This window comes from Chiloscyllium plagiosum, unplaced genomic scaffold, assembly GCF_037043375.1.
Source record: "Chiloscyllium plagiosum isolate Xiang-an unplaced genomic scaffold, Cpla_swu_hap1 HiC_scaffold_2, whole genome shotgun sequence".
NCBI lineage: Eukaryota > Metazoa > Chordata > Chondrichthyes > Orectolobiformes > Hemiscylliidae > Chiloscyllium > Chiloscyllium plagiosum.
In genome coordinates this window covers 100,537,242-100,555,294 of record NW_028270140.1, presented here as the reverse complement: position 1 = coordinate 100,555,294, position 18,053 = coordinate 100,537,242, and the positions used below count along the sequence as shown (strand labels likewise).

Here is an 18,053-nt window from a genome sequence, read left to right as displayed (position 1 = left end):
TGTCAAAGAAAATAGTGCAGTGTATGGAAAAATATCTTTGGCTATAAAGAACAGGATCCTGGCTATGAATATGTATAGCTTTCAGTATACATAAATGAATGGCATAGCGAACCAGACTGATCATCTTAAATTAGTTTCTGGTGCAATGCCTTGCATAGTACGGACTAGTTAGCGCATTGTTATCCAGTGGCAGAATCCCATCTGAGATTTGCAAGCATGAGTTGGTTGAGCACGTTGGCATGCTCCTTGGTGTGGACAGTCAAACAGATATCTTGTTCGATATAGTCTGTCAGTAATTTTGATGTATGGCTTGCATAACTGGTGTCATACTGACACTAATACATTATTAACTGTATGGTTTGCAAATGTCTTTTTGGCCTGTTGGCAGCATTGTATGACAGGAAAATAATATTCATGTGTGTACTGTGAAGGAGCAGCATGAGCACCTCAAATATTGGAGGCATCTTTTCCTTCAGGGTAGTCTGAGATTGACTGAGCACATTTCAGAGCCAAAGGTTTTGGCCATAGTCCTTCATTAGATTAGATTCCCTACAGTATGGAACAGACACTTCGGCCCAACAAGTCCACACCGATCCTCCGAAGAGTAACCCACTCAGACCCATCCCCATACCCTATAGTTACCCCTGACTAATGCACCTAACACTATGGACAATTTAGCATGGCCAATTCACCTGGCCAGCACATCATTCAATTAGGGAGGAAACCAGAGCACCCAGATGAAACCCACACAGACACAGGGAGAATGTGCAAACTCCACAGACAGTTGCCCAAGGTGGGAATCAAACCCAAGTCCCTGGCACTGTGAGGCAGCGGTGCTAACCACTGAGCCACCATGCCACCCAATTAGTTTGCATGCTTTCTCGTGAATGATGACTTGATCAGGATAGCCATTATCACACAGGCTAGGTTTTGATTTGAATTGGCTCCCACAATTAATTCTTAGTCATTTGAATGGGTTCAAATCAGAGATCAGCAGAGTTTTGGAAGGGAATTAAGGATACAGGGATCGTTTGGAATATCAGCTTTGATTTTGTTGAATAACACAGCAGACTTGAGGGGCCAAATGGCCAACTTTAGATCCTATTTGTTTTATACTTGAAAGACATACATTGATTTATGTACTCCATATTTACATTGCAGTGATTTATTTCTGAGATGCTGAAATATTTAATGGTGTTTGTGTTGTTGCATTTCCTGCTTTCTAAATTTTAAATAATTCTGATGTTCCTAAGAGCAATCTGATTAAGTTATTTCTTGAAACAGAATAAAGGCAAACAGGCCACTTCCTCCTCTGGTCCTGGAGCAAAACCAAAGGCAACAGAGAAGGTAAAACTCAACTGATTTTCTTCCAGAAGGGGAGTTTAACTCACCCTTGTTCAATTCTCCAGGACACGATTCTCTAAGTTAGTTTCTCTCATGAGATTGGGGTGGTGGTAGAAGTGATGTTAAAGGATGTAATACCACTCTGTCAAGATTATAATTAACAACAATAATACCAGCTATTTTTCATGATTGGCAGATTCTACACCTTTTAATGAGTTTTGTAAGAAACAAAATGGTGTGGATTTAGTCATTTATAGGTCAAATGCAAGAACAAGAGAAAATGAAAGAACTGTCATTGATAATTTATTCCCATCACTTCATCTAACCCCAGAGTTGCCCCCAGGGGTAAATAACTATTTAGAGTGTTTCATCTCCATTCAATTTGGACCCAACATTTACCAATTAAAAGCCCCAGTTTTAACTGATACATTGCCTTTGATCATCTGAGTCATTTGGCGACTTTTAAGCACTTTGTCAGTTCCTCAGTAACATCAAGATTGAGCTCTCTGCTCTGTTAGGGACCTAGGTAAAAACAATGACTGCAGATGCTGGAAACCAGATTCTGGATCAGTGGTGCTGGAAGAGCACAGCAATTCAGGCAGCATCCGAGGACAGGCAAAACCACTGATCCAGAATCTGTTAGGGACCTGCCAAACAATGTGACTGTTGCTCATTTCTGACGAATTCTAACCTAAGAAAATGGATCAAAGTTAAGAATTGCCAGGGATTTGCTAGCTACAGTATATTTTAAAAAATATTATACTATTGTGGAATTGTAGCATTTTTATAATCAAATTGGTTTGATTTTACTCAGTGAATCTCATGTCTTTATTATGTTTGAAATTAATTGTCATGTTTTCTGACAGCTACCGTCAGAGGCTGAGCTAATAGAATGCATGGCATCAGAGTTCGACTCTTCAGCTTCACCTTCTGGTGCACCACTCTCCAAGCAGAAAGAGGTATGGCCTAATTCTACTGATGTGTATATGTATTCCACATTCTGAACTGAAAAATGCTTTTTCTTAGAAATATGTTTAAATCGCTGCTTGTTTTCATAGTTGTCAAAAGCGGGGCTGGAGCCCCCAACATTTATTAGGACTACATGTGCGTATTAAAATTACTTTAATTCCTTTCATGTGGCCGTGTATAGTGATTCTCATTTTAATACAATTGAATATATTTTCATAATCAACACCATTTACCTTGTCTCTAGAAGCTCCCTGGTCCAGAATCAGTCGGTGGATAGTCTTGCAGTGCATTTCGCAGGAATTCCCATCTGAGTACTGATGCCCACTCCCATATCTAGCAAAGTTAAAAATCACACAACACCAGGTTATAGTCCAACAGGTTTAATTGGAAGCACACTAGCTTTCGGAGCGCTGCTCCTTCATGAGGTGGTTGCCTATTGGAATTTGGAAACTCCGCATCGACTGTTGTCCAAGGGTAGAATCGAACCCAGGTCCCTAGTGCTGTGAGGGAGCAGTACCAACCACTGTACCACCATTCCACCCATGCATGCCATGGAACAGACCGCTCATCCAAACTGAGTAATTATGGATTTAAAGATGCAGTCTTATATCTCTAACAATTTGCAAATATATTCCCACAGGCAGGCCATAATACTAAAAGTGTAAGCAAGACAGCTTCAGAACCCAAGACCAGCGATGTAGGACCGAAATCACCAAAGGTAAAGACTGCAGGAGCAGAAATAAACAGAGAATGCTGTAGAAACTCAGCAGGTCTGGTAGTATCTGTGGAGAGAGAAACAGAATTAACGTCATATGTCCAGTATGACTCATCTTCAGAAACAGTTCAGAACAGCATGCTTTGTGTCTGTTTTGCATTTCCAGCATCTGCAGTATTTTGCCTGCATATGATTAGGGATACTTGGATGTGAAATCTAAAACCATGCTTAACTTAGCACCTGAAGTCATCACTTGGTGAAAGAGTTTCTTGTAACGGGGAATCAGTTATGTTGAGGAATTGCATATTAAATATCCAGCAACAGAGGCTGTTTGATCCATCATTGGAAAGTTTATGCCAACAAAATGGAATGGATCTATTCCTGAGTTTGCTGAATGACTAGTCTGTGCCATCAGATTTTCAGTCTCTCCTCACTAGAAATCCCCCATGTAAATGACAAGCTTGGATTCAAAAGTGTATTTCCCATGAGGTGGGAAATGCTTCAGGTTCTGAGCTGAAGGGCAGTGGGACTTGATCTTTGACACTCACCAACTCAAATCCCTGGGATAAGATCATTCACATATAAAGGGAATGTAGCTGTGCTACTTACAGAATCTGGAAGGAGAGAGAGATTCATCCTCACCTAGCGAAACCTTCCCTTCCACTGCTAGAGTCTCCATGGCTCTCCCTTTTTGAAGGAAAGAATCCCAGCACAGCTGTGCAGCGATTGGAGGAGCTCTTGACAGCCTCATCAGTGAGATGCCTTTAAATGTTCCAAGGGAACAGATTACTCTCATAATTTAATGAGCTGAACCCATGAAAATGTTACTAGTTTTTGACTAAGGGGAATCACGACCTTAGTCTGAGTATATTTAGCTGCAGTCACCACAGCATTATTTAAGGTAGCATGGAATTGAAAGAATCTAATGGCTCACCAAACTGACTGCCTCCCGTTAACTACGATTGATTGGCTGTGCTGTTAACCTGCTTGGGACATAAGCAATCACAGAAATTACAAGATTATATTTCAACTTTTATTTTTACATTTTCTGCGGTACTTTGAGTAAAATTGACAGGTGAACATATTTTGTATGCATGACAAGCAGAACTGGAGTCCTGCCTAATTTAGTTCATTCTTCCTTATCAGAACACAGACACGTTCTTGTTTCTATCTTACTGCTTGTTCCAGCTTCTCGTCCATTATGGTTGAAATAGATTTTACATTTAATCTACTGCATATCTCATTACACTATTTTTTCTATCTCTTTCTTTGCAGACAAAAACTCAACCCAGTGCAAAAAAAGCCCACAAGCCCTAATGACTACAAAACCAGGTAACCATATATAGAAAATGCTAATGTATCCTCTCCTATTTATTTTATTGTACATAGTAGACAGTGGTAACTTCCCAAATAAAGACATAAACAAAACCCAGATTGAAGGCCAGGCCATGGTCCAACTAAGCCAAGTGATCTTGCTCCACTGTCACTGTATGTACTTATTGCAGACCCACTATTCCACCAACACTTGAGGAGATTTGTTATTTTCACTGTTCATCATTTTATTTTCATTGCAAACACACAATGATGGAAATATTGCAATCATCGTAATCCATGCAGTCGAACTGGAATAGAGCATTTAAAGCTGTCTCTGAAAAAAATCAACTGTGTTCCTGTTTGCTGCTGCTTTAACTGGGTCCTTTCTTTAAGTGACTGGCACATCCTCCTAAGTCAGTTAATTGCCAACCGTGTGGAGTACCAACTGTACACTAAAGCCAATCAAGGAAGAGACAGGAATTCTCCTCTAATCACCACAGAAAATGTCTGAGTCTCCATGTTGGATAAGCCAAGTTTCCACCCATGAAATTCTTCCAATTCTTGGCCCTGGTGCCCAGCTCCCAGGACTTAGCTGTTTATCAGCTGGAGGAAGTTGTTTGCATATTATAGAGGTAGCCTGAAAGCACAGCAGCAGTGGAGTTGTTGAGAGTGGTAATGGTGGTTATTGAGGGAGAGTTAGGGAAGCTGACTCCATGTTGGCAGCATATGGGTGGATCCTTGGAGGGAACTAATGTGACAATACATGGTGACAAAGAAGCTACTGCTACAGTTGCTTGTGTGAATGATTGTGAGTGCAGTGGCATCAGAATGGAATGGTGGAGCAAACAGGCTGAGTCCAGCGGCAGAGCGAATGGGCTGATTACCAGAGCAACTGAGTGAACAGGCCGAATTCAGTGGCAGAGTGAACAGGCTGATTCCTGGAGCAACTGAGCAAACAGACCGAGTCCAGTGGCAGAGTGAACTGGCTGATTCCCGGAGTGACTGAGTGAATAGGCCAAGTCCAGTAGCAGAGCGAATTGGCTGATTCCCAGAGCAACGGCAGAGCAAAGTCCTGGATGGAGGCTGGCAAGTGGAGGCCTCGTGCTCTGGGGCTGACAGGCATGGACTGGAACTTAAGTACCTGTATTATTATTCTGGTCTACTTTAACTGTTCCATGCTAATCTTTTTTTAATCTGTAACTACACATCAAAGTATCTGTACCTCAGTACTCTGTACCTAAGATGGTGCTGAAAGGCGACATTACAAACATTTTATTGCACTCATTCAAGTGCATGTGACAATAAAGGCTATTTTGAATCGGAACATGATCAAGGAAATTTTTAAAGAAAACTTGATTCCATAACCCTGGAATTCAAGTTAGATTGCCAGCACTTGAGTGGCTATGGAAATTGTTGACAGCAGGAGGTGGTTCTTATGAATTCGATGGTTGGAAAGAACTCTTGGTGGTGGCAATCTAGGGAGTTAGAGCAATGGAAATTCAGGACTGAGTGCAAGATTATTAACAAGGTGGGCAATGGGCAGGAATGAAGTCAGCAGGGGCTACTGAGTAATTTTTTGTTGTTTTGGTGATTAAAACCAATGCTGAGACTTGCAGTTGTTGGGAGAGGAGGCAGAGGTGAAGATGACCAGTGAAGGAGTATAAAAAGCAGGGTGGTTACCTTTTACTCTGCAGAATGATTCTAGTGGGCAATGAATGAGGCTCAGTAACTCATGATTTGGACCAAATCTGTTTGAAGCTGGCTAAACCAGTTATGTACCAGCTATTATTAAGCCTGTGTACCTTGGATTTAGGGACAACAATTAGTGATTATTCCAGGGAAGTGATTGGCATAGGATTCGGTGAAGGTCTTGATGAGGTCAAGGGCATCAAAAGTGGAGGTAAGGGAGTGGTTGAGCACTTCAACAACTGTGGAGTTGGCAAAGTGAACAGAGGACCAGTTGTTATTCACAGTCAGCCCTGTGGTCTTGTCTTTTACCAGTGTAGATGTAATGTGTTACTGATCACTCAAGGAATCTTGAATTGCACCTTCTCACACACATTGTAGTCTTGACACTATAGAAACATTAATTTTCTTCCAATAATGTGGCTAACGAGGAATCTGTTCTAATCTTCCTGCCTGTAACTTGCCTGTGTTGGAAGGACAGCATTATGAAGATACCATCTTTAGCCATTAAGCTCTGAGATGGCACTTGAACCTAGAATTTCTGACTGTGGCAGGAATACTACCGTCTGTATCCTCTAGGTACTGGGGTACATCTAGGAGAGCTGTCTGGCAAGCGGCTAAACAAACAATTTAGTATGAATATATTTGTGATATCATGTTCCAAACATCTCTATCACTGTCCTTGTGAGACTTGTCTGTTGTAGGATATGCCAACCAGAAGTCCATTGTGAAATATCTTTGGCCGGATGCAGCTTAGGTGCTGTGCTCACTCTCAGCTGCTGAATTAATATTTTTTCATCTTGAAAACTAGATAATATAATGATGTATGTGTACAGAATGTACTCTGAATTTAGGAACTGCAATTGTCCACTATTGTGAATCAACAGTCCAAAATCCAATGACTTTAGCCAGTAGCAGCTACAAAATTGTATACCATCATCATTTACAAGTAGCCACTTATCACTCTTACATCACCATCCAACTGTGATACCAACTCTCATCCAGTGGGGACTGTAGAAGGATGTGTCGAGTGCACCATTAGACATACTCCATAATGAAGAACACATTTTGAGGATAAAATACATTGTTACTTGCATGCTAATGATCAAATTCAGCATAATATAGCTAGAGCTCTGTAGTCCCACAATGAGAATAATGTCTTGTCATTCTATCACGTCCAGTTGAAAATGACAACAAAAAAAATAGAGAACTAAATGAGAAGAGGAGGTCTGTTAACAATGAAAAAGCCTGAAATTTACAAGCACCTTAAGTGAAATATTTTCTGTACTCTTCCTGAGATTCTGATCATCAATGCCAGCATCCAGCCAATCAAAGTCACTCCATATGACAACTAAAAGCAACTGTTCTCCACCTTGCTTAGAACAGGAAAAGACTTTTTGTGCAATTCTCCTGATCCCCTCCATTATTTCACAGGAACTGTAGAATAATAGATGGCAGCTTATACCATTTCCCCAGCGTAGTACCAAAATTTTAGTGGGCAATCAGGGAACCCAATAGAAATTTTACCTCTTAGTATTCACTGGATTTACTTTTATATTATTAAAATAATACTTTTTTTTCCCCCCTCTGCAGGTCCGGGTTTAAAACTGACCACTGTGCAAATTTGTCTACTTTGGGAATGTGCCTCCATTTAAATAAATATCTGTGGTTTTTCTTTCATTTTGAGCTGCTGTAACATGTTTTGTGGAGAAGTAATGTACTGAACATCAATGTTGAGCATAATCAAAATTCAAACTCAACTTACTAATTCTAATTTTGCATCACCTGTTCTCTGAAGGTTTACAAACTGGATTTATATATTTAAAAAGATTTTTTTCTCTCTCTAAGGGGAAGGATGCTATATTTGTAGGAATGTTTACTCATATTTTATGCCACAAAAATTTTCGTGTTACATTTTTGGTGTTGTATGATAATTACCACAGGACATTAGGCTGTGTAGTTCTTACATTTTCATTTTGAGTCAGGAGATGTCTGAAGTCTGTGCACAATAATGAATTCTGTCTCTGTCCCTCTCCTTTGAAACTGTTCTGAGGCCGAACCTTACTGTTTTCAACCTTGGTGTGGTACTGAACCGCAGGATAAGCTTCTAACCATATATTCATTTCCTCATCAGGACTGCTTACTTCCATCGCTGAAATTATTGCCCAACTCTATCCCTGTCTCAGCTCATCTGCCGCTGAAAACCCATGTTCATACCTGCCTTATCTCTGACCTGCCTATTCAATTATTGTACTGGCCATCCTCTGAGCTCCCATACAGGTAACATCCTGTTGCCCATCTTCTGACTCACACCATTTATATTCTCCGATCAACCTCATACTGCCTGATTTGCAGAGAATTGTTTCCAGATCTACAATGTATTTAAAACTCTTATCATTGTATCTATTGCCTTTCCTCATCTGTAAGCCCTCAAGGATATCTGCACTCCAGTCAAATTAAAAGTGGAAAAAGCTGGAAGTACTCAGCAGGCCTGACAGCATCTGTGGAGTGAAAAACAGACCTAACACTTCAGGTCAACAACCTTTTATTACAGCAATCCAATTCTAACCTCCTGAGCATCCCTGATTTTAATTGCTTCACTATTTGTGGTCATGTCTTCAGCGACATGGACCCTAAGCCTGGGAACTCCCGCCATAAACTTGTGCCTCCTTTAAAACACTAAGATTTGCTTTTAAAGAAGCTTTTAGTGACCTGTCAGAATGTTATGTGGCTTGGTGTAAAATTGTGTTTGGGAACTCTCCTGTAAAGACCCTCAGTATGTTTCACTAAATGTGTTACATAAGTACAAGTTCTTGAACAATAATGTGTTTACGTTGTGTAAAAGGCTGATATAACTGTTTGAATATACTATATTTTCCTAACCTTGTACCACATAAAGCATTTTGTTTGGGACTCAGTTGTTCAAGTTTACTTGTGGACTATTGCTTTGGGTGTATTATAGAAATTGAATCAGGTGGGTTAAAAGGTAATTTGAAAATAAACTGCAATTAACTTGTAAAATATAGTTGTCATTTTATTTGTGTATCAAATTAATTTGATTTCCAATAGAAAGGACACTTTTTGAACATTCAAAATCAAGTGATGCAGAACACCAAGATCAGTCCCAAAGCCTACACATTGCTATGATACTCAGCAAACATTGTAGAGTATAGTGTCTCTAAATGGAAATCTCAGAGCTATGACAAACGTTGGATCTACCTGGGCTTTAGTTTGGGCTATATCAGTGTTAATGTGCTGTTTACTTTATTCTGTTTTCCGGTCCTACTCTGACACTGCCTGAGATTGCTGTGGGTTATTGTTGGAGAAGGTGAGGACTGCAGATGCTGGAGATCAGAACTGAAAACGTGTTGCTGGAAAAGCGCAGCAGGTCAGGCAGCATCCAAGGAGCAGGAGAATCGACGTTTCGGACATGAGCCCTGAAGAAGGTCTTTTCCAGCAACACATTTTCAGCTGTGGGTTATTGTTGCTAGTTTTACAACATACCTTCAGTGGAAATGCAGTATTGTGGTTTTGTTGAAAACCTATTTAATTTTCCTACACCTATTTTTAAATGTTCTTTTGTTGTTCTTTTTGACATTATTCACTAGAAACTGTGAAAGCTGGTTAAGCTATAATAGCAGTTTAGTGAGATCTAACAATACGCAGTAAATACAGGGAAATTTTGGTTTTGAGGTGACTCCAATTTCCAACATTTATCTCTGTGGTTAACCACCACATTACCTAATAAAAAAAAAGGAATTGACTAGAGTGTTGCAGTGGGAATTGTCCATTTGGAATGCTGATGAGGGATGGGAAGATATTTAGTGGCATCACACTAAAGAGATTGTGAAGGTTGATTTGGTAAAGTTGGAGGCTGATGAAGTGGAATATTAAGACAAAGAGAATCCTATAATTTTGGATGGAAGGCAAAGGTGCAAGAATAGTAGTTTAGGAGCTAGATTGGATGCGGTCAAAAGCAGTATCATTAGTAGTGTGTAGGAAGCTTCAGTTGGGGGAATGAGTTGCTAACATCCACACTTTTAGCTTTCAAAAACTGCATATTTTCCAAAAGGATTCATTAGTCGCCAGTCTCCTATAGCAAGAAGTCAGAGCTTCCCTGTTGACTTTTCTGTGTAATTGGAAATTTGTTTTTGGATGAAGTAAAGGCAAATTGAGACTAATTTCATACACTAAAATTTGTTTTATCCATAGTTTGTATTTAGACTATAAATATTCAAATGATGAAAATTAGGCAATGAAGAGTTAAAGTTGCTCCTTGGAATTAAAGAAAATCTATCGTTGCTCTGAATAATCCTGTAAAATCAATATACTTTAAGCAATAAACAAAAGCCAATGAACACAATCAAAAGCTCAACACTTAATATTAAGCACACTTTTATTCTCAACCCGAGTAAATCAATTGCTAATAATTTTAAATCATCACACATAAAAATAAAGAAGTTTGCATTACTGCAGCATTTTTCACAACTTGAGAATGCCTCAATATGCTTTACAAAGAATGAAGTTGTCTTGAAATATAGTCACTTACCACAAATTTATTTTAGTACAGTTACTTACTCTGGCAATTCAAAGGTTAGTTACATCGTTTAAAAATCAATTGTGCTAATTTGCATGAACAAAGTTAAATTCCCTATCAACCAGACGCATTGTGCCCAGTTTATCAGCTGTATACATTTCTTGTATAATCTCAAGTTTCATTTTAATTATTGCTCATAATGATGTGTTCAAAATAATATCTAAATTAGATAAGACAATAAAAAAATGTGGTTTATAAGTTGGCTTATGTCATTCAACTGATATTTTGCCCTTCTGGATTCTATATTTGAATTATATTTTCTTACAATGCATTCAGAATCAAAATGGCATGAACATAGTAACTATAAGTCTAGTGTCTAATATAACATTTAAGTAGTATTAAGATGTGCTTTTGTGATGCCAAGGCATTCAAGGCTTAGTACCAAGTGCTAGAAAATGTAACTAAAACTTTTTTTCCACTGGCACACATTAGATGGTCTGAATGGCATTTTTCTCTGCTGTATATCTCCATCACTCTATAATATCAATAACTAGAGGTCATGATCAAGACAAATTTAATTCTCACATAGTCAGACACGGAAAGGATAACATTTGCAGAATTCTATGATAAAAGCTGTAGGAAATGGACTAAATAGGTCAGCTCTTCTAAAAAGCCTGAACATTAATTATCGGCCTGTTGGCAAATTTCTTGTGTTAAAGATATTATGAATCTATTAAGCCAGAACTTTGTCAAATCTGCATGTATGTACAATGGAACTATAAATCAAACAAACTCATATGCACCAGATCCTGGCCTATGTTTCTGTTAAGCCTTGGATGGGGCAAAACTTCCACAAAGCTGTTAGATGGAGCACTCACTCAGGAGTTTCCACAATCGTGGCCCTCAGAGGGAACCAGTGCATAAGATGTAGCAGCAGGCCTGGTGAGACTAGACAGACTCACCTAATAACACATGTGAACCCTCATTATAAGATTCAGGCTTAGATTAACTGTGCCTCCAAAAAAGGAGAAATATGTTTATTTGCTTAACTAATTACCCTCTTTCAGAGGGTGACCCACCTATTGAATAGGACACCAAAATATGAATGAAGAAATTCAAATGCTAGGCAACCTTCAGTTCACATTATAACTGCAAAACAGTAAGACACAACAGCAAAAGAAATAAGGAATTAAAAAGTCTAAAATTAAGCCACTTTAAAAAGTAAACCTCAATTATTTCACAATTTTGTAACTTCCTTTCTACCTAAATATAAAGAAAAAAAGCTTACCTTCTCTAGCTTAACTGTTTAAAGCTAAATTGGCTCAGGATTTAAATTAGGACAGGCCTTATTCTACTCATTAACAAAATCACAAATAATTTTCTTTGGTAATCCCATTCCCTTTAATTCTATGTAATAGAGGTTTTAGACATCAGGCTGTCAACCATAGAGTTCCACCTAACCAATAAGCTATTTATTTCTTTAAGGAATTCACAAATACAGTAGTCATCAAATCAAATGCACTGTCCCGAGATAATAGTCTACCTTTTTGTGGGGTGAGGAGATTCTGCAGTCAATACAGAGCTAATAATATCCTAAAGTTTTATGCAGAGCAGGTAAGAGTTCAAAAATGTAAAATATGTGCTCACAGCAAATATAAAACATAATACCTCAAGAATTCTGAACTAAGGTACCAAGAATCATCAATCACATTTAACTGTGTCTGCTAAAGCCTGTGCATTGATACAATTTCCTTCTAAAGTGTTTCACTGAAATAATACAGATGAAGTGACATTTTTAAAAGATAATGGTTATTAATTTTTTTACTTTAGTTGGGCAAGTCAATTCAAAGCAAATGATCTTGTTCTTAAGAATGGAGTTTTCTCTGCAAGTTACACTATTTTAACTTAGAAAATTTAAATTAGAATGAGCTCAGAATCTCGGAAAATTTTCTTTGAAACCTATGGTATGGTTTACTGTAGAATTTCTGTGGATTATATTTCTTCAATGCACACTTTAAAAATATATGTTGCCCCAATATTTACTCTGTAGCAAACGCAATTCCTGCTATAGTCCGCCTCAAGCTTTAATAGCTCTTTTCAATCATTTTTCTTTTAATCTATATTTGAGTATTGATGATCCTGCATCAGCAATGGTATCCCTACACATGAATTTTCAAACTTGGTAAATAACATTTTCCCTGAAACATGATATAACTTTAAGACAACATAGAAAAGAACAGTATCTATGTAAGGGAGCTGATGAAATGACTAAGGATGCAAAATAATAGTCATTGAATTAATCAAGGGATTTTAAATTCTCCAACCATGTAACAATCTTAATAAAATTCTTGTCCATCCATCGGATGTTCTCCTCAATTGTTTCAATTGCCTGCTGAACACATCGGAGCTGTGAACCTTTATCCTTTAAGGATTCAAAAAATCCTTGCACCTAGAAAACAGATTAATGAGAATTTATCCCTTTTGATGAAAGTAAATGATTAAAACTGAGAAATGAATGGTTAGTGAATCATAATTAATGGTGTTCTACAAATTTCAAAGCTATAAAATAAAAAGTATTTGAAAGTATATTATGAATTACTCCAAATGTTGCATCTTGTGATTTGTTCCAACGGTTCCATCATTTTATCATCAGATAAATATTGCGCTGCTGGAAAAGAACAGGAAAAGAGGAAGGAGGTGTATGAGAAAGAAGACCACCTAAGCATTATCACATCAAGGATGTTTGAGTAGGACATTGATAATTCCCCTGGTGGTAGCACAAAGCCTCAAGAGAAATAATCAACAATTTAGTTCTGCCATATACTAGTAGGATGACCACATTTATCAGGAGGAGAAAGTGAGCACTGCAGGGCTTATGCCCGAAACATCGATTCTTCTTCTCCTTTGATGCTGCCTGACCTGCTGCGCTTTTCCAGCAACATTTTTAAGCTCTGACCACATTTATCCCCAAACATCCTCAGCTAAGGAACAGTAAACAAGCAATGCTCATAGAAAGCAGAATGGGGGGTGTATGTGCACGCTCGTGTGTGGTGTCTGTGTGTCTGTATATACTGCAACTCCAAGAAAAATACAAGGAACAGCACCAACCACTCTATTTGGCCCTTCTCAGTCTTATGAAAGCTTTTGATTCTGTCAAGTATGGTATATCCTTCCTAAACTTAGATGCCCTCATAAATTTGTCACCATTCTCTGTCTACTCCACAGTGAGATGTAAGCTGTAATGCTCACCAACTGATTTACCATAAACTCTTTTTCAACATAATGAAATAAAGAACTGTGTGGATGCAGGAGATTGAAACAGGACTCAAATAAGGCTGTATCATTGTCAACTACTGCTCCTCCAGTTCAAAACAAAAACTACTCAAACCTCACGAACAAAAGCAGAACTTGCTGGAAAAGCTCAGCTGATCTGGCAGCATCTGTGGACAGAAATTGGGTTGAGTGATCCTTCCCCAGTCCCTTCCTCAGTCTTTGAGCTTCAATATGTAGATGATGGTGGCAATATGCACTAACTCAGCAACTGAACCCCCATGGTATTATTGCCTCTTCCAAAGCATGTGGGAAATGTTTCACTAAACATCCAGAAAACTTATGAGTTAGTGTGAGGAAGAAACAGAAAAAATTCCCCCATGACCCTTACGTAAATTACTGGAGATCTGCTATCATCTATGTAGAGGTGTACAACAACTAGGGACAGAACTTCAGGAAATCAAGTGAGTGAAAAATAAGAAAGACTAAAAAGTGATTTGAATAGAATCACATGAAGACAGTGAGAGTCAGAATCATAAAAAAATTGGAACCAACTTGAATTCTGCATTTTTCTTCATATCGATCTGCATTTTACAAAATCAGGATATAATAAAGTTCATTAATAAAGTAACACAGCTGATAATTTTTGTTACCTACCTCTTCAAGGTGAAGCCGTGTTGAGTACTGAGATGTAATGCCAGTCACAGTATATGCAATCGAAGGTGATCCAAGTTCAAACCTAAGGAACAATTTAGATAAGTAATGACAAGATTGTTTACACTGTTCAAAAATAAGAAAAAGGGTCCACAAGGGTCAAGACAAATAACAATACAATTTCAAGCCAAAATTTACATCTTAGTTAATTCAAAACTACCTGTGGTTCTGAATTTGCTGAGGCTGTAATTATCCCCACTACAGAATCCATAAAATACAAACCATCCTACGAAGAGAGACTGGTCCTGAATTCGAGCCAATATCAGTCAGTTTTAGATTTCTCACTGCTGCATTCTATCACCAGGTGTGTTCCGTTGATTACTAAACAAACATTACCACCTCTTCTCTTTCCAAATGCTGATGAACTCATTATCTTTCTGGAATTATTGCATTCTATTTCCTCTTCTAGGCAGAACATCTGGATAATCGACACTAGTGCTCACCACACATGCAGTCAATGCCATTCTGCTAGCATGGAAGGCAGGCCAGCAAAAGGGAGAAGGGGAATGCCATTATGAATGTAGGGTAGTTAACAGGACAGTGAAGCCAAATCTGGGGCATTCAGACTTAATTTACTGGAACAAAAGTTTGAAGCTCAGAAACAAAATAGTTTTAAATATACCTTCTAAAAAATTTCACAACAGTATCGGGGTTCAACTCAATGTTTTTTTCTCTCTTTCTTATTTTATGTACAGTATATTGCTGTATACCACTGTTAGCTAAAGTTGAAGCTGATGGAATTGAAGGTACGTTATGAACCAGTTAGATTTAATCACAAGAAACAAAGGAATAAGGACAAGTGATAGGTATGCTGATTCACAGGATAGCGCCCCAAAAATTTGTTTTTAAGGGTTCAAATATTAAATCAGATTTGTTAATAACTTAGATGAGGAGACAGAAAGATAAATGATTAGTTTGCAAATAACCTAATACTGATATTTTACAAAAATACCAAGCATTAGAAGCAGTGTAAATGGAAAAATAAAATCATAAAAAGATTTGTGACTGATAGATTAATTAAATGGGCAAAACTCTGACAAATGGATTTCAAAATAGGCAAGTCACCAAAAAAGACAGATGATAGTATGCTCTAAATGGTGGACAGCTGGAAACACTGAAGACACAGAGGAGTCCATGAACATAAAACCTTAAAATGACATGAAAAGTACTGAAAATCATCAAGATAAATGGAACAAGACCTTTATATATAATGGGATAGTGCATAGGTATGATTCAGCTCAGATACCACACCTGGAATACTATGTGCACCCCATTTTACAGAAGGCATTTTGCAAAGTGCAACCTAGCAGAATTATATATGGACTCCAATTGTTACATTATGAGATTAGATGAACTAGAAGTTGTATTCCTTGAACTTTAGGTGAAAGGATGGTTTATTTGATGTTTTCAAAACATGAAGGGGAAATAAAAAGATAGAATAAAGCGTTAGTCCAACCACTTCTAGCTGTTTCAACTATGAGGTTCCCCTCACCATAAGGTCAGAAGTGAGATGTTTGCCGATGACTGCACAATGTTTATTTTACTAATTCATGAAATTGCTAAGTCAGCATTTGTTGTCCATCCCTAATTGCCCTTGTTCAGTAGCATTTTCAGCAAGTGAAACAGTCTGTGTTTGTACACAGCAAGAGCTGGATAGACTTGGTCTGATTAGTGGCAGATCTCATTCATGCCACCCAAGTGCCAGGCAAGGGACCACTTCCAGTGAGAGAATTAAACTATTGCCATTTGATATTCAATGGCATTACCATTGCTAAATCTGTCACTATCAATATGCTGGAGGCTACCATTCCCGAAAAACCAAACTTAATGGGCCATATAAATACAGTGAGCAGGTCAGAGGCTGGGAGTTCTCACCTCTGAATGTCCCAAATCTTATTCATCAGCCACAAGACACAAATCAGGAAAGTGAAGCAATACCCTCCACTTGTCTGAATGCAATTAGTTCCAGTAACATTCAAAAGAGTGATGAGTGAAACTCAATTTGAAACTGTCACAATGAGAGTCGAGGGACAACCTAGGACAATTTAATGTCAAAGACATGAAATTAGAACATAGAATGCTTTGTCACATGTGGTAGTTGGGGTATAAAACATTTTCCAAGAAAATATGGATAATTATATGAAGCTGTGGAAGATACAGAGAGAGACTGAGAGACTGTGCCATTATTTCAGTTTACTCCAGCAAAGAACAAGCAGGGCTACAACAAATTGAAGGGTTTGGGAAGCACATAGATTCATATTTCTTTCCTAGTTGTTAATGTCAATGAATCCATGGGGACAAATGTCAATTTCTGTTTCACCATTTTTCTTTCAAACATTGACTGAGCAGCAGAGGAAAATCAGAAGGAGAGGATCTCAACTCCTTAGGCATATGGGTTGTAGGTTTTAGACACACCTGCAAATAAGATCCATTGCATACTTAAGGGAAGCTGGATAAATATAAACATTGCAATTTTGAAGTGCAAATGGGCTACCTTTGCCAGGTAGTCTTTTCTAAAAAAGGATCAGCAGGTGGTCACTGCATAAAATGACCTGTTACCAACTTGTGCTCAATCCCTCTCTACTTTGGTCTGGGAGGCAGGAGGTAGACAATGAGCTATATAAGGAAAGCCAATCCAATACCAGCTGCTAATGATGCTGGATCTTCAAAATGGTTCCAACTTCATGGAAACATGGTACAGCCACTCCACCAACTCATGCTCTTTTGGGTATTTGTCTAAATTCATCCTTCAGGCACCTTAGCTGGCTAGCTTTCCAGGACTTCACTTTTCTGTCACTTCTCATCCCATGTCTGAACTTGTATTTCTCTCCCTCTCTCATATCTTTTCTTTCTCAGCATTGCCTATGTTTGAACCCATCTCATTCTATTTGCCTCTTCTCCCCATCAGATAACAAGAATTGGACAAAATCAATAATTATCATGAGGAGTTAATTTTGTTTGCTATTTTTCTTTTCTTGCTGTCAATATTTTCTTGAACTATGAATACCTATTACCATTTAAACATGCTACACATTTCCTTTTTCCTCATGTCATTCTACAATCTTTCAGTTTTGTTTTCCTCTTTGGCAGTGGCACGGTGGCTAGCACTGCTGCCTCACAGCGCCAGAGACCTGAGTTCAATTCCAGCCTCGGGCGACTGTCTGTGTGGAGTTTGCACATTCTCCCTGTCTGTGTGGGTTTCCTCCGGGTGCTCTGGTTTCCTCCCACAGTCCAAAGATGTGCAGGTTAGGTGAATTGCCCGTAGTGTTAGGTGTAGGGGAATGGGTCTGGGTGGGTTGCTCTTCAGAGAGTCTGTGTGGACTTGTTGGGCCGAAGGGCCTGTTTCCACACTAAGTAATCTAATCTAGATCAGTTTCATCATCTCCCTTTCAACCACTGTTCTAATTTAGACAGAAACAGTTCTTCTCTTGCCTTTCATTCAATCTTTACCTTCTACTTCTCTCCCCTACTTCACAGAAAAACTCTCACCATTTCCCACTTCTT

General features: G+C 38.5%; 2 protein-coding genes across 7 annotated transcripts in view; one reads left to right on the top strand and one right to left on the bottom strand.

The window, feature by feature from the left end:
* The window catches only part of cast (calpastatin), a 218,472-nt gene extending 209,423 nt beyond the window's left edge, over positions 1–9,049 (top strand). For all 3 annotated transcript variants that reach the window (XM_087999011.1, XM_043709721.2, XM_087999019.1), the window contains 5 exons: positions 1,285–1,347; positions 2,211–2,303; positions 2,954–3,031; positions 4,304–4,360; positions 7,622–9,049. In XM_087999011.1, the coding sequence (XP_087855137.1) occupies positions 1,285–1,347; positions 2,211–2,303; positions 2,954–3,031; positions 4,304–4,345 (276 nt within the window). In that variant the 3' untranslated portion in view covers positions 4,346–4,360; positions 7,622–9,049. The remainder of the gene's footprint in view (positions 1–1,284; positions 1,348–2,210; positions 2,304–2,953; positions 3,032–4,303; positions 4,361–7,621) is intronic.
* A 1,357-nt stretch (positions 9,050–10,406) lies between these two features.
* LOC122559763 (endoplasmic reticulum aminopeptidase 1) overlaps positions 10,407–18,053 on the bottom strand; it is an 80,108-nt gene continuing 72,461 nt past the window's right edge. For all 4 annotated transcript variants that reach the window (XM_087999032.1, XM_087999024.1, XM_087999038.1 and 1 more), the window contains 2 exons: positions 14,493–14,574; positions 10,407–13,014 (listed from right to left, as the gene is read on the bottom strand). In XM_087999032.1, the coding sequence (XP_087855158.1) occupies positions 12,862–13,014; positions 14,493–14,574 (235 nt within the window). In that variant the 3' untranslated portion in view covers positions 10,407–12,861. The remainder of the gene's footprint in view (positions 13,015–14,492; positions 14,575–18,053) is intronic.